Source organism: Lissotriton helveticus, chromosome 7, assembly GCF_964261635.1.
Source record: "Lissotriton helveticus chromosome 7, aLisHel1.1, whole genome shotgun sequence".
Lineage (NCBI taxonomy): Eukaryota > Metazoa > Chordata > Amphibia > Caudata > Salamandridae > Lissotriton > Lissotriton helveticus.
The window spans coordinates 1,900,403,137-1,900,419,117 of NC_136068.1; the positions used below are offsets into that span (position 1 = coordinate 1,900,403,137).

General features: G+C 50.1%; 1 protein-coding gene across 20 annotated transcripts in view; it reads right to left on the minus strand.

Annotated features, from left to right (window-relative positions):
* Window positions 1-11,091, minus strand: part of LOC144770864 (uncharacterized) — a 185,134-nt gene extending 174,043 nt beyond the window's left edge. For 14 of the 20 annotated variants that reach the window (XM_078655660.1, XM_078655659.1, XM_078655653.1 and 11 more), the window contains exon 1: window positions 9,975-10,884. In XM_078655660.1, coding sequence (XP_078511786.1) covers window positions 9,975-10,743 — 769 coding nt within the window. In that variant the 5' untranslated portion in view covers window positions 10,744-10,884. Of the gene's footprint in view, window positions 1-9,974 lie in introns of all 20 variants that reach the window. The other 6 variants (XM_078655658.1, XM_078655655.1, XM_078655648.1 and 3 more) reach the window with 2 other exon arrangements.
* Window positions 11,092-15,981: the final 4,890 nt, after the last annotated feature.

The following is a 15,981-nucleotide window of genomic DNA, read 5'->3' on the forward strand; positions in this document are numbered from 1 at the left end:
AATGCTTAGAGTTAAGCGAATTGTTTCCCCTGTGAATAAGTCTGAAACTAGAATCCAAGAAATGGCCACAAGATTTAAGGAAAAGCGAATATCCCATGAAAGTTTTGGAGGAAGCTCGAATACGATGTGCAGTTAAAAGTAGGACAGAACTTCTACAAAAAACTCACAAGAGAAAAGAAACTACCAGGATGGTAGTGGTGTCGAAATACACTACCAAGAGTAACATCTTCAAACAAATTGTAACAAGAGTAACATCTTCAAACATTGGATTTTGCTATCCCAAGAACCAGATTTTAACAACATATTCAATGAACTTCCACTTTTCGCTTATCAAAGAGCTCCCAATTTAGGTAGTTTGATTAAAGCTAAGGAACCGAGCAAAATTCAAAATTTCAGAGGAACATTGCCCTGCCACAACTGCAGTCACTGCAACTGCATAATAAAAGGAAACACCATGACTCATCCAAGCAAGGGATATAACATTAAATTGAGAGTGACCGCAACCTGCGACAGTTCTAACATCATTTATCTCCTAAAATGTCCTTGCGGGCAAGGATATGTGGGTAAAACTGAACGCAAAATGAAGGTTCGCCTAAATGAACATAAGTCTAACATTCGTAATAAATCCACAAAATCCTCAGTTGCTACCCATTTTCAGGAAGCTTCTCACAACATCAGTCAATTGAGGTTTTAAATTTTGGAGTCAGTCTCAAAACAAGAAGGAGTCGATAACAACAAACTACTCTTGAAACGTGAAAACTTTTGGATCTATAAACTAGATACTTTAAAGCCCAATGGGATGAATGATAGGGTTGAATTTAGCTGTTACCTATAGAATCAGAACTTTGAATTAACTTTATTGACATTGGACTTGCCATGTATGCCATTGATTGACCAAAATTAGACTTTTCTCTGTTATTTAGTCTTTTACATCTGTTCTTTCAATAGTTTGTTTTTCAATTTTTTCCAACTAGCTAATTTGTTTGTTATTCAGATTCAAGTAGGCATTCTGAGAATGTTCTCCGTAAATCGTTTACATTGTTTCAATATGGCACTCACTCTTTTCACTAGAAGGTTAGTCCTCTCTCTATCTCTATGAACGATAGCTTAACTGGAGCAGAAACGCTCACGGACTTTAAACGCGAGCAACTTATCGAGTGAACACTCGAAGCTGCAGTATTCTGTATCCAAGTAAGTTTATCAACAGGAACTCATTACTAGGACGATAGGAACATTTGGTTCCTTCAAATGTTGCATGTCATGTTAATTTGTCTAAATTACGGTTGGCTCTCGAAATGTGTGCAGCAACATCAATGGCGCGTAATTGATTAGTTTGAACCATTACCTAAACAAAGGGTATGCGTGAAGTCCGAGAATTGGTCATTTTCGAAAGTTACATGATAATTGTCCTAGCGCTTTTTAACTACATGTAGAGATGATGAGTGTATAATCTCGAACTTGAAGATATTTGTAGTGACCATTATATTTTCTCAACGATTGCCTATTGCTCATGATTATGTGAATACATTTGATTTGAGTAAATTTATTCATTTTTTTAAAACAGTCACGGGTGATTTTATTTAGTTCTACAATCTATTTTGAATAATCTACATCTGGGGGCGTTGGCCTTCTCACCATCTCACCTTCCTTTTTGACAAAGTCACTATATGTGGAATAAGAGTTTCTGTTTCCTCATGTATCTTATTCTCCTAATTGTAGATTGATATCCCTGATGAAGGCTTAATAATAGCCGAAATGCATTGGATGGATAAGTTTGAAGAATGTGATTGAATACAATTCAATTCGATTTGAAAATCAACTGCTTATAAAAGAATGAAGGAATTCTTGAAAACAATGAAAAAATAAATGAATGTGAACTTAAAAACGTTGTGACTAATTGGAATCTATTACTAATTGAGTTACCCCTTTGGGATGAAAGAGCTGTGACTAGGGGACGTCTCCCAGACGGGACACGCTGTTGAATTTTGTTTTGGACGCACCCCAGCACGGAGGGTGCACCCTAGAGCACGCTGGAATTGATAAAATAAGAGAAAACAGAGTGTGCAAGTGGGACAAACACTTGAGCTGCAGAGTCCTCATCGCATTGTATGTTATGTTATGTTATGGTATGTTATGTTAAAAAATGCTCTTTTATAGCGCACGGCTACTCCTGGGAGTGTCCCGGCGCTTTGGCAAAGAGCCCTAGGAAGAAGAGAAACATAACACGGCAGAATGGAAAAAAGCAGGAGAGCAGTTACTGAGCAAAAAGCCAGGTTTTAAGTCCTTTTCTAAAGGAAAGCAGGTGCTCAGCTTTCCTAAGCAGTTACGTGTTTGTTTGTGTTTCATGGTCATACGTTGCGTTGTGCGGAATTTATTAATATTTTTCCCCTCCCTTATGCTTCGCCCTGAGTGTGGCTACACCAGGGCGTATTGTAAGCAGGCCCTATGATGAAGCATGTCACATACTTCGGTATGTGAGTGAGGGCAGTTTTTTACAATTGATGGATTTGCCTAAGTTCGTCTTGTGGTTTTTGTTTTGTACTCTACACCCCTTTTTGTGTGTGCGTATGGGAACAAATCCCAGGCCTTTCTCCAGCACCGACTCCTCAGCTTTGGTGAGAATTCTCATGGAGTGGTGAACAACTAGACCCTCCTTCCCCTGCTCCTCGTCTTGACTGACTGAGGTGTCTGGTCTTGCCAGTGTACCTCTTTCTGTGCTCCTCTTCTTCGCCCTCTTCCTTTGCCCCAACCTCTGCCCCAAAAAAAAGGGGGGTTGTTAATTGGGTAGTACTGAGGCGCACCCTTAGGATACATTGGATATTGCCAGGGTGGTGGAACAGGGCAATGAAACACAGGACCATTTTCATAGTTAGGGTATGGTTGGAAAAATGGTCTCCTTTAGCTCTGGTTACCCCAACTCCCAGTACTGGAGTCGCTGGTGGAAGAGCCCCTTCTACTCCCAGCGTTCGAGTTGTCGTCTGAGGAGTAGCTGCTCTTGGATGTGGTGGAGTCATCCTTAAGGTAGGGATAAACCTTTTCCTTGTCGAATTTGGCCACATCCTTCTGTAGCTTCGTTATTTTCTGTTTCAACAAGAATTCCCTGTTCTCAGTGATTTCATTGTTGATCTCCGTCAATTTGTTGGAGAAGGCAGTTTTAGGCATAGAGGACTTGTGTGCCGCTTCTGCTGCCTGTATTTTAACGAGGAGGGCATCAGCCAGCCTTTTAGCAGTGTTTATTATCAGGAACAGCAAATCTTTGGTACACTTCCAGGACACCTGGCACCAATCCTTCTTGAATAGCGCGTCTTCCAGGAAAATTCTAGGAAGTAAGTTAACTATCAGGCCACGCGGCGCGATATTAGCTCGCAAATACTCGGTCATAAGGGCACCATGGACGGTGACCTTAAGCCATTCTTTCTTCATCTGTGTAATAGAGGTCCAGTCATCAGGCGATGACCCTGAAGCTCCAGCACATCCTCCACCCAATAGGGAAGGTGCTGTCCTTAAGCTGTCAGCTTTAGCTTCCTCATCAAAGCTAAGTCCGGGAATGTCCTCCATATCAAGGACGGAGGAAGCCAACCACACTCAGTGGAGTACCGGTTGGCGTGTAAAAACAATGGGCACATCTGTATGAAGTATACTTCTTGGTAACCTCAGAATGTGTCCCACGGGAGCTACCCATGCCAAAGGATCCTAACAAAAAGAGGGACAAGGAGGGCTGTTTAACGGGGTCCAGTGTACTTGCCCTAAAGACTGTAAACCAAAAAAGAGAGTACGCAGTTCCCCAGGCTAAAAAAGGGGGGATGACAGATGAACCAAAGTGAGTGAAAGGCATGGAGGAGGGGAATAATAATATACTTGCCCCTCTGCAAAATGGGTTTCATGCTGGCCATGGTACGAATCAGCGCTTTTGACGGTACAGGAACATCTCTGAGCAGCACTATACGCAGGACAGATGTCGGCACTGATCCTTTTGGACCTCAGTGCCGCGTTTGATATGGTGTCCCATGCCATCTTGCTGCGTCGGCTGAAAGAGGCAGGCATCTGTGGCCTTGCTTTGAAGTGGCTAGCGTCATTTCTTTCAGACAGGTCTTACCAGGTGACCGCTCCCCCTTTTTTTCATCAACCTTTCCCATCAAGCACGGAGTACCAGAGGGTTCATCTTTGAGTCCTCTGCTCTTTAACCTGAACGTACAACCTTTGGTTGTTTTTGCCAAGAGCAGAGGGCTGACGGTGGTCTCCTACACCAACAACACGCAGCTGGTGGTGGCACTTTCCAGTAATTCCATGGACAACCCCGCTAAGTTCCAAGGTGATCTTGCAACAGTTGCCGGCTGGATGAAAGCCAATTGCCTCCAGCTGAACGCTAGTAAGTCGGAGGTGTTGCTGTTGGGAAGGGACCATGGGTTATGGAATGAGCACTGGTGGCCCAGGTATTTAGGTACCCCTCCCCCTCCTAAACATGTGGTAAAGAACTTGGGGGTCTGGATGGACTCTTCGCTTAGTCTCCAGACACAAACAAAGAAGGTAGCGGGTACCTGTTTCAGTCTCCTTCGTGGGCTGAGACCTATCCTAGGCTTTTTTGATGCATCGACCAGACAACTCATTATTCAAGCACTAATTATCTCTAGGCTTGACTATGTGAACTCTCTGTGCTTAGGGGTAAACAAGGCAGAAGTAATAAGGTTACAGAGAGTTCAGAACGCCGCAGTGAGAGCTCTTTTGGGTTTGCGTAGAGTCTGCTCAGTGTTTGGCAGTCTTCGCCGCCTCCACTGGCTGCCCGTGGCTCAAAGGATCGAGTTTAAATCCCTCTGTATAGCTTTTAAAATTCTGAAGCTCAAATCCCCTAGCGCATTGACAGATTTTCTCTCTTTCTATGTCCCCCCCCGCCAGCTTCGCTCCATGGGCCAACATTTGCTGCGGGTCCCTCGAGTCAGGAAAATTCGAGCTGGAGGTCGTTCTTTCCGTTATAGAGCAGCGATTCTCTGGAATTCTCTGCCCCCCCATATTCGTGGCCTTGACAATCTCACAGATTTTAGGAAAGCCATTAAAACTTTTCTTTTTCCTACTGTGTAGATCAGCGTCCATATCTTTGCTGCTGTTTTGCTTCTAGCACTGGGACGCCCCTTGGCTGGGGCAGCTGTTGCACTCTATAAGTGTCTTAGATAGAAATAAATAGAATAGAATCCTCCTTTTTGGAACTAGTGTCCTCACACACCCAGCAAGCTAGGTGTCATGCTTCATCATATGGGCTCGCTCCTCGTCGGGTCGGTGGTGCAATACCTGACGGGCACCCATAAAGGGGCTCTTTAGCAGAGATCTTTTGTTCCAGCCGTATGGTGCCGTGGGTATGAGGGTCCATGGGGAAGAGGGGTGTATGTGTGTAGATGTGCATAAGTGGTTAAAAAAGGTTGGGTTGTCCACAGAGGAACTTTAAGAAAGTGGTAACCCACCTTACTAAAAACAAACAGAGTGGATGCTCTCTGGCTTAAGGGTCCAGGGGAGCCAGTCTCTACTCTATATCCATGGTCAACATGTTTCACGCAAAAGTGTTCTAAGCGATACATTGCATTTCATCAGGACCAAAAGACTATTTACACTAGGTGGTGTGGGTGGAAGCGTGCCTACCCACTACTAAATCAAGGTGCGAGTACGTAGTCCCGCCAAAGTCAACCAGCAACAAGATCACCTACATCCACCTCACCACTCGCATGGACTGACTACTCCATCATTCCCTTCCAAATCATCACAGCACAAGTCAATGCACCCACCAGTACCAACCTACCCTGCAGGGACTGGAACAAAGTAATAGAGGTGGACTGGTTCAAAGCCCTCAAATCGGAGAAAGCCAACACCACCAACAACCTCGAAAAGGGCATCACCAACTTCAACAAATGAATCAAGAACTGTACAGACCCCATCGCGACCATCAAAAGCAACAAAGAAGAAATAATAAACAGGGCAGATGGTACACAGACTACCTCCGGGAATCTAAATACCACTGTAAGAAAATGGAGATCCAACCATGATGCCGATGCCAGAACCACCTAAAAGGTTGCACTCTGCTCCTACCATTAACTCTTGAGAAACACCAAAAGAGCCTGAACCGAAAGTATACAGACAAGCTGCAGGGAGATCTCCTAGGTTGTCAATGAATTCACCACCCCCAAAGCCACAGCCAATACCATCACACCATCACAGGAACTCTGTAGAAAGTTTTCTAACTTCTTCCCCAGCAAAATATAAAATATCTACAGCAACTTCGAACAACACTCAGACCCCAAAGATCTCATTGCCAACCTGACTACTACCAACCAAGAAAAACACCTGACTTAACAGAAGGCACTCTAGGAAAAACACGCCTCAGCAATTAAGAAAACGGTACACTCAGGGTCCGCAACACACCCATGCCCCACCACATCTACCGTATTGGCGACAACCAATCAGCAGCATCCTCATCCACATCAACACCTCCATCAAATCCGTCACCTTCCCAGAAGACTGGAAACATGCAGGCAATGCTCCCCTAAAAAAACATTGGCTGACTCCAGCGAGCTATGCAACTTCCTACCCACCTCTCTGTTACCATACCCAGTGAAAGTGATGAAGAAGGCCTTCAACAAACAACTCATCAACCACATTGAATGCCATGACCACACCCAATCATGCTTACGGAGCCCCCACAGCACAGATACAGCAATCATCACAAAAACAGACAACATCCATACAATACTGGACCGTAGAGAAACCACAGCCCTCATCCTACTCAACCTCTCCACCGCCTTCGATACAGTCTCCCACCAGACGCTCATTAGAATTTCATATGTACTTTAACGACTTTTAATCCTGTCTAATCATAATTTATGTGTATTTTCTACATATCTGTTTTTATATGTAGTTTTCCTACTGCAAAGATTTTAATTAATCATGCAATGAAGAATTGTGTTCTCTTTTTTTGTGCCCACTAGACACTCATTAGAAGACTGCAAGACAAAGACATCCATGGACCAGCCATCAACTAGGAATATGACTCGTTACAAAGTGAGTCCTCACAACGTGTTCCCTAACAACGCGGTCGTTACAATGACCGCGTTGTTACCACGCAAAGCCATTACAACACAAGTCATTACATCAACTTGCCGTAGATGCGTGCTGATATTAGAAATGTATAATTTACTATTCCAACTCCAGACTATGTAACAGTAGGGAAGGTGGAATAGTAAACAATACTATTTCTAATGTTAGCACGATATCTACTGCAAGTCGATGTAATGACTTGCGTAGTAATGACAGTGCGTGGTAACAACACGGTTGTTGTAACGACCACGTTATAAGGGCATCGCGATGTGATGCCTGCGTTGTAGTGGCTGTTTCCCATCAACTAGATAAGCACCTTCCTCACAGGAACAAAAGAGCAAGCAAACTACCACCCTACACATTGAACCAAAGAATCTGATCTGCAGACTCCCCCAGGGTTCATTGCTCAGTCCAACCCTGTTCAACATCATCAGACCACAAGGCATTTCCATCATATCCTACGACAATGACACTCAGCGCATCCTTTCTCCAACCAACAAGTGCACCACCCCCAGAAGCAGCTTTTCACACTGCATGATCAACGTCGCAGGCTGGATGAGATATGACTGCCTGAAACTCAACTCGGACAGGAAGGAAGTGCTCATTTTCAGGAACAATAACTCTCCTTCGGACTCCACCTGGTGGCTATCAGAGCTCAGACCCCCACACACACCAATGCCAACCAATCACGCCAGAAACCTGGGAATCATTAAAGATGACAAGCTCAACATGACAGCACAAGTCAATGCAGTTAGCTCCTCCTGCTTCCACATTCTCCATAAGATCTTCAATTGTTACCCTGGAACACCAGACGCACTGTCAGGTAAGCCGTCATCGCAAGCAGATTAGACAGCAGCAACTCACCATGTGCCGGGATCTCCAACCATCTCCTCCACTGACTCCAGACCATCCAGAACTTCACAACGAGACTCATCCTTGACCATCCACACTGCACCCCGTTACACCACAACTCAGACAGATCCACTGGCTTCCTGTACACAAACCCAGCCAATTGAGATTCCTTATATAAACATACAAGGCACTTCACAACATTGGTCCAAAATACGTGAACAACTGGCTTCACATTCAGCAACCCACCAGACACCTATACTCAGCCTCACTCTCCCTCGCACACACCCGGTGCATCAGGGCTGGGCTGGGAACCCACAGAAGCCCTGGGGTGGGGAGACGGGCAGCATGAAGCACTACTGCTAAACAAAACCGGCCCCAGCACTGCTACTTTTGTTACTGGGGGCCGATATTGCAGCATTGCTGCAACACCAGCCCCAAAACCGGCCCCCACCCTTCCAGCCTCATGGGCAAACACCCGATGCATGCTACGGCCAGTCTGGCTCTGCAGCGCGTCCATAAAAGATGAACAGAAGGTACAGAATTTGCCAACATCGCACCTAAGACCTGTGACAACCTCCCTCAGCACATCAGGGCTCCACCTCACTTTTTGAAATACACAAGAAACTGAGAACATGGCTCTTCAACTAACTCATTGGGCTGACATCCAACCCCTTCAGTCCTACGCCTACACGCCTGCTCCACCACCTGGATACCCTCATGAGTGATTAGTCACGCTATACAAATCCACATTACAACGTTGACAGGCAAGAAACCAAAAAACGGTTTTAAAGAAAGTGTGTTGCAAAAAGATGAGGAAGGACACATGCACTTGGTCCAAGGAGAAGCTAACACAAGAAAGGAAGGGACGCCAACGGGAGCAAAGCAAAGGAGATTTTGCAAATGAGTGACAACAAAAACAACCAATGGTTTGCTGTGGTTGATTGGTAAACACACTGAGTGGTACACAATCCATGTCTCGCAGCACAACGCATGCACTGTGGTAGGCAACACCTAATAACATGGTTGGTTTGCATGCTTGTCAAGACCACTAGAGAAAAGCTCTAGACAGATAACATAACATAAGGAGCAGGTGGCTTTTCTTTATCAAGGCAGGCATTGGACTTTTCCCCAAAGCTTTGGGCCCTCTGACGCACATGTGCTCTGCGGCAGAAGGTTATTCATCGGTTTTGCACGGTATTCACTGATGCCTGCTGGACTTTGTGGAATAGATGTTTGTGGGTTTGCAGGTCTGAGGTGCAGATGTACAAACCCCATGCACCAGATTTACGCTGCCATTGCATCACTTCTATGACGCAGCACCAGTGTAAACAATGTGCCATGTTGCGCCTTATTTACAACGTGACAGATCTAGGGCAATGAGTCATGTTGTAAAGCCCTGCGCCACATGAAACCTGCATTAGGTTTCATGTGGGCATTCTGGCGGAAGGTGGGCGTTCCGGCACAGGTATGCCTCGTAAAAGTGAAGCAGTGAAATCGACAAGATTTTACTGAGTCACTTTTACGTCCATGCTACGTCAAAACCCTCTGCCTGCTTGAAGCAGGCGTAAGGAGTGACGCAGCATGTTATGCATAGGGCGCACCAGAGCATTGCTGGAGCTGCGTCGCGCTTGCAACACGACTCCAGCTATGCGCCGCCCTTACACCACAGGATGCGACACACATCGCCCTCTCTTTCCGCCCGGTGCACCACATTGTAAATGCGACGCATTTGTGGTGGCGCAGGGAGGGAATTGCGTGTTGCAGCTTCTCTGGCACATCCCTGCTGATTTGCAGAGATGCGCCAGAACTCGTAAATCTGCCCCCGAGGGGCAGATTTACAAGCCCCTTGCCCCACTTTTGCGTCACTTTTAACACGGGAAAAGTGACGAAAAAGTGACGCAGGCGCTTGTAAATCAGCCCCTGAGTGTGTATGCTGTGCGCCATCAACTAGACAGAACATGAAAACGTTTCAGCTTTGTCTATGATTCTCTGAGTGTTCATTTAACAAACCCCCAGGGAGCTAAAAGGATGAAGTGTCTCCAGACCTGGTTCAGGCGTCCTCTTGGCCGGCGGCTGGTGTCCTGCAGGTGTGATGGGCGTCCTCTTCGAGCCCAGTGTGAACTCGATCCTGTCCACCACCTCCTTGGTCTGCTGCTGGCACTGGAGGGTCAGCTGCGCCAGCTCCTGCTCCAGGCCGCAGGGGTCCCCGCGGGCCCTTGCACCGAGATGCTTGGACACCCTCCTGCTGAGGTCGGCCAGGCCTTGGCGCAGCCTCCTGTGCTCCTCCCGCTCCTGGGCCGTGAACGAGGTGTAGCTGGCCCAGCGCACCCCCCGTTCGACCAGGGGCAGCATCCGGGGCCCTCTCCACTCCGGGGCGTGGTCCAGGCGGGCCGTGCTGGCCAGCAGCCCCCCCAGGGCCCCGGAGAGGGCCCTGATCTCGCCCCTCAGGTGCTCCTGCGCGTCGGGGTCCGGCTCCCAGGGCTCCAACTCCTCCAGGAGCCAGGTGCAGTCCTCCTCAGAGGGGGGCTCCCTGTCCAGCAGCCAGCACAGGACCCACGTCTGCACCCCCTCCCAGAGCTGGGCCCTCTCCTCCATGGGGCACGAGCGGTCCCAGAGGGGTTTACCCACCTCCAGGAGGGCCACAGCCAGCATGTTAAAGGCCACCCCCCACTGCTCGACCTCCGACTCATTCTTCAACTTGATTAAACGATTATCAATATCCGAGTCTGTTCCTTGACCCACTCCGAAGCCCTCCTCCATCATCCCTCCGCCTGTCACCCCCCCCTCGGTTCCGGTCACCCCTTTGCCTGTCATCACCCCCTCGGGTCCTGTCACTTCTCTGCCGGTCACCTCTCTCCTGGATTCGATCACCCTCTCTGCTGGATTCTATCACCCTCTCTCCTGGTTTCCGTCACCCCTGTCTCCCTGTCATCTCTCATCCCTTCACCGACGCTAGAAAACCGCCCCCGCCCCCAAACCAATGCCCAGAGATTCCAGAACAAGGGACTCCCGGCGGGCCTCCGAGCGCACCGGCGGTTCTTGGGCGTAAATCGTCCGCTGATCGAGTTTTCTCAAAATGTCCGTGCGCCTTTTCCTTTTCCGCTGCTGTTTTCAGAAAATGAAGCCCCTCCCGACTCTTACAGAGTAAGCAGAGGCAGAGATAGTGTGCTTTCACTTTCGTACCCCGTCATTGCTCCCACTGTCAGACACACGTACAGAGGCGCAGAGTCCAGAGGGCACAAACGCGTCATGGAGTTCCAGATGTGACGCCCTTCCCGGCTCGATACCTTGTCAATGGAGTTTAAATGTGCGTAAACTCACTTGTTTATTGTGGCAAGTTTTATTGGACCAACTTTCACGAAACTTTCATATGAAACTCCAGTAAAAGTCCCTTTGCAGCGTCCGCGGTGATGTTCTAAGTTATGAAGACAGCAGTCAGCGGGGCCGAGATGAAAATGAGATCATTGGGATTTACTCTGCAGATGTTTGTGTCCGACCTAACCCCACATGCTAGGGTTACCGCTCGTTTTATGATTTGAGGCCACAGTAAAGCGGGTGGCGGCAAACAGGCAGCTTCACGCGCCTGCTGCTCAGAGATAAGCGAGCAGACACCGACTCCATACAGGGCACTGTAGTGTCCCGGTATAGGCCTGAGTAACTGAGACACTGGGACACGTGTAGTTATGATGGTGGCTAGTTTCTCACTGACCACGCCCAGGGCTCTGGGCTATTTATTCACAAGGGAGCGCAACGGCGCTCACGTACGGGGTAAACCAAAGACCCTGCACGTCCCGGGGGGGATGCACAGGAACCAGTGGGAGGGGGCGTGTGCTGCAGTGGTACGCCCCACTGCAGCAACACTACATTCCTCCTTTACCTAGGGGAAAAACAGGAGTATACAAAACATTTAGGAGCCACAGTCTATTGTTCACAAACTCTCCGGTCAGCGACCGTGGTAAGGCATGGGAGAGACAAAGTCCATATGAAAGTTCACCAACTGTCTCTGGTATAGTCTCTGATCAACCTGCAAACATGGTATAACATTTTAACTTCAAAACAGAACAGTCTTACTTCAGTTCTCGGCGGGGTCAGCCATCTCGATTACTTCAACGCCAGCATTGTGCTACAAAGTCACGGTACCTCTGGGACGGCTTCGGGCACGGACGTAGGCTGTACCTTGTCTGACTTCGACTCTCACCGGTGGCTGCAGGTGACTCCTCCGAGTCTCTAGTCTCTTGAGCAGTGGAGTCTTCTGCGGGTCTCTGTGTGACTTGCATGCCGGGATTATTGTTCTCTGCTTGGCTTGCTGCAGCACTGACATCCGCCGAACTTGAGGGCTGATGAGGAGTGGTCGGGTGCCACTCATCCTGGTCATAGTCTATGTTCTCCTCAGGCACCTGCTTGAAAAACGATACATTCCTGGTGACAGACTCGCCAGCTCTGGTGGCTGTGATCATTGTTCCATTTATCTCTGTCACTGTCCACGGATCCAGTTCAAAAGGCATGCGGAATTTCCCTCCGGGGTGGCGGTCTTTCACCAGAACCCTGTCCCCGACTTGAATCGGACTATCCATTGCTCGTCTTCGTCGGGACGCTTCTTGATTGGTTTTGGTGCGCTGTTCCATGGACCGGCTCTGTGGGTGTGGGGCATGTTCCCATGCCGGGTGGTGCGGGATGGTGTCTGCCACGACTCTATTGAAGGAAAGTCGGCTTGGGGAGATTCCTGTAGTGCAGTGGGGGGTCAAACGGTATTCTCTGAGGAACTGGTAGATTGCTAGCTCCAGACATTGGCCGTCGGCAACCGCAATTTGTATAGTTTTGTTCAAGGTCCTCATTAGGCGCTCGACCTCTCCATTGGCCTGGGGCCACCGGGGGGTGATCCGTCTGTGCTTGATACCATGGCTTTGGAGGTATTCCGTGAATTCATTGCCGTTAAAGGGGGGTCCGTTGTCGGTGCGGATCTCGTCCACGAGCCCATGGGTGGCCAGTATCTTCTCAAACTTAGGTATTACTTCCCACGTTGCCGTCGACGACACGATCTCCACTTCTGGGTAGCGGGAGAAGTCATCCACCACTACAAGCATGTACTTGCCTCCCGGGAGGCTACCGAAGTCCGCGCTCACTCGCACCCACGGGGATGTGGGGCCATCTTCGGTCACGATTGGCGCCGGAGGGTTTGGGAGGCTCGTCGCTAGACACACTGGGCACCTGTGGATCACTTTCTCCACCGCTTTATCTAGCCCCGGAAACCACACCTTGCTCCGGAGTCTGTTCTTGGACTTGACAATTCCTTGGTGTGATCCGTGTGCCAGGATCGCGGCTTGCTGGGTCAAACTGCTGGGCAGTATTAGGCGAGGGCCTCGCAGGAGGCACCCTTCTGTAGACACGGACAGTTCGTGCCGGACTTGAAATAATGCTTTCAGGATGGCTTGGGCCTCAGGTGTGCGGAACGAGGCTGGGCTCTGGAGTGCTTTCCAGTCGCCACTCTCTATGGCCTGGATCGCGATCTGGAGGCAATCGTCCTCCTTGGTGGCACGTGACACCTCGTCCAGAGACATGGGGAGTGGTCTTGACCTCTCGACGATCAGTCGGACATACTCCTTGGTGTCTGCTGCTTCGGCCGCTTCGGCATCCGAGACGGGTCGGGCGTGTCTCGACAAATAGTCCGCCGGGTTGCGCGAGCCAGGCCGGTATTCCACTGTGAACTGGAACTCCTGCAGCTGCAGCACCCACTTCTCGATCCGTGGGGGAGGGCGAGAGGAAGAGCCTTGGAAAAGTGGTATCAGGGGCTTGTGGTCAGTGACTACTGAAAACGGGTGTCCATAGAGATATATGTGGAAATGGCGGCACCCCCACAGAATTGCAATAGCCTCCCGCTCTATCTGGGAGTAGCGTTGTTCGGTGGGTGTGAGGGTGCGGCTGGCGTATGCAACGGGGGCCCACTCTCCGCATTGCTGACGCTGTGAGAGGACGGCACCCAGGCCAGTGGGGCTGGCATCCACAAGCAGTTGTGATTCGTTCTGAGGGTTGAAGTACGCTAGCGTGGTGTCGGCTGAGAGAGCCGCTTTCGTGTTCTCAAACGACTCCTGTTGGTCCGGACCCCAAATCCAAGCGGTATTTGATTTTGTGAGGTTCCTGAGTGGTCCAGTGAGATCGGACAGGTCCTTGATGAAACGCCCGCAGTAGGTCACCATGCCTAAGAAGCTGCGGACTGCGGTCACTGAGGTGGGGGCGGGCGCGTTGTGGATGTCTTGGACCTTTTCTGGGTCTGGGCCTACTCCTTGGTCGGAGAACTTGTACCCGAAGAAGCTTATGTCACTCACGTTGAGCACCCCGACGAGACCTTGAAGGACGTTGTGTATAATGTTCTGAAACACTTCGGCGGCGCTTGAGATGCCGAAATTGAGCCTCGTGTACCTCCACAGGCCAGCATGTGTCGAGAACGTGGTGATGGGGCGTGAGTCTGGGTGGAGCGGAATCTGGTGGTACCCTGATCTTAGGTCCATTTTGGAGAACCACCTGGACCCTGCGAGTTCCCCGATGATGTCGTCAATGGTTGGCGTTAGGTGACGTTCCCTCTTGATGGCCAGGTTGGGGATTCGCATGTCCACACATATCCGTACCGCGTCGGGCTGCTTAGGTTTTTTCGCCACCACGATGGGGGACACCCACGGGGTGGGCCCGGTCACACGTTCGATGATTCCCGCTTGTTCCAGCATTCTCAGCTCGGCTTCTACCTTGGGTCGGAGGTGGAACGCTATCCGCCGGTGTCGCAGAGCTACCGGGGCCACGGATTGGTCAATGTGGAGCTGGACAGGGGGTCCACGGAGGCATCCGATGCCCTCGAACAGTGAGGAGTGTTCAGTGACCAGATTGTCCAGGCTTTGAGCTTGTACGGTCAGGGCAAAGTGTATGAGTCCAAGTTCACGTGCCGTCTTGCAGCCGAGGAGGAATCCTGACCCCTCTTGGGACACGTAGACTTTTGTTTGCAGCTGCCGGGTGTCATGTGAAATGGTAGTTCTGAATACCCCGCACAGGCGTAGGGGCCGCCGAGTCCCGTAGGCAAACACTTGCACTCTGGTGGGGTGGAGTGCGGGAGCGTCCGCTAGGTCCCGGTATACACTGGCCGCCATGAGGTTTATCGTCGCCCCGGTGTCGATGAGAGCTCGGATGGCCTGGTCGTGGACTTGGACAGTGCACATCGGCTCGGACGAGGAAGCAGCCGTCAGGGAGTTGAGCATGCGCACCACGTGGACAGATGCGGCGTCTTCGTCGTCGTCGTCCATGTCACTGCCGGGTGACGTATCCGGGAGTGGCGCCACCTGCCGCGCTCTCCTGGGTGGGCCGCTGGGCTTCTTCCGTTGGGACGACAGACAGACACTAGCAAAGTGGTTGTCTTTGCCGCACGCACTGCAGATTTTTCCTTGAGCTGGGCAGGCTCCTTTGTGCGGAGTGGTACCACCACACCACATGCAGTTTCGATCCCGGGTAGACTGGGAGTGCTGGGGCTGGGGGGTCCTCTGCGGCCTAGACCGGCTATCTGGACGTTGCGTCCGGACAGCGCACACTGGCTCTGATTTGATCTTGACGGCTGGGCCCGGCTCCATGTGGGCCGCCCGGGCTTTGGAGAGTTCTTTGGACCGTCCTAAAGCGAGTATGTCTCGCATGGGCATGGCGTCTGTTTCGAGGACTCTCTCTCTCAGTTTCAGAGATGCGCACCCCTGAATGAACTGTGCGCGAATTTCGTCTTCCGCGTCTGGGAGTGTACACGTGCTCGCCAATTTCTTAAGGCGCGCGTAGAACACATCAACTGACTCCTCAGGGAGTTGGCGCGCTTGTCGGAGCAGGAAACGTTTGTAGTCTGCGCTGGTGAAGGGTTCGAAATACCTGGTGATAGCATCCCGTAGGGTGGCATACGTGAGGGGCGGATCGCCTTCCGTGATATCCTTGGAGATGTCGTGGATCCCCTCTCCACCTAGGTGTAGGAGCATCGCCCTGCGTCTCCCCACCGCGACCTCCGCCGCAATAAAGTAGGTCTCCAAACGTTCCACC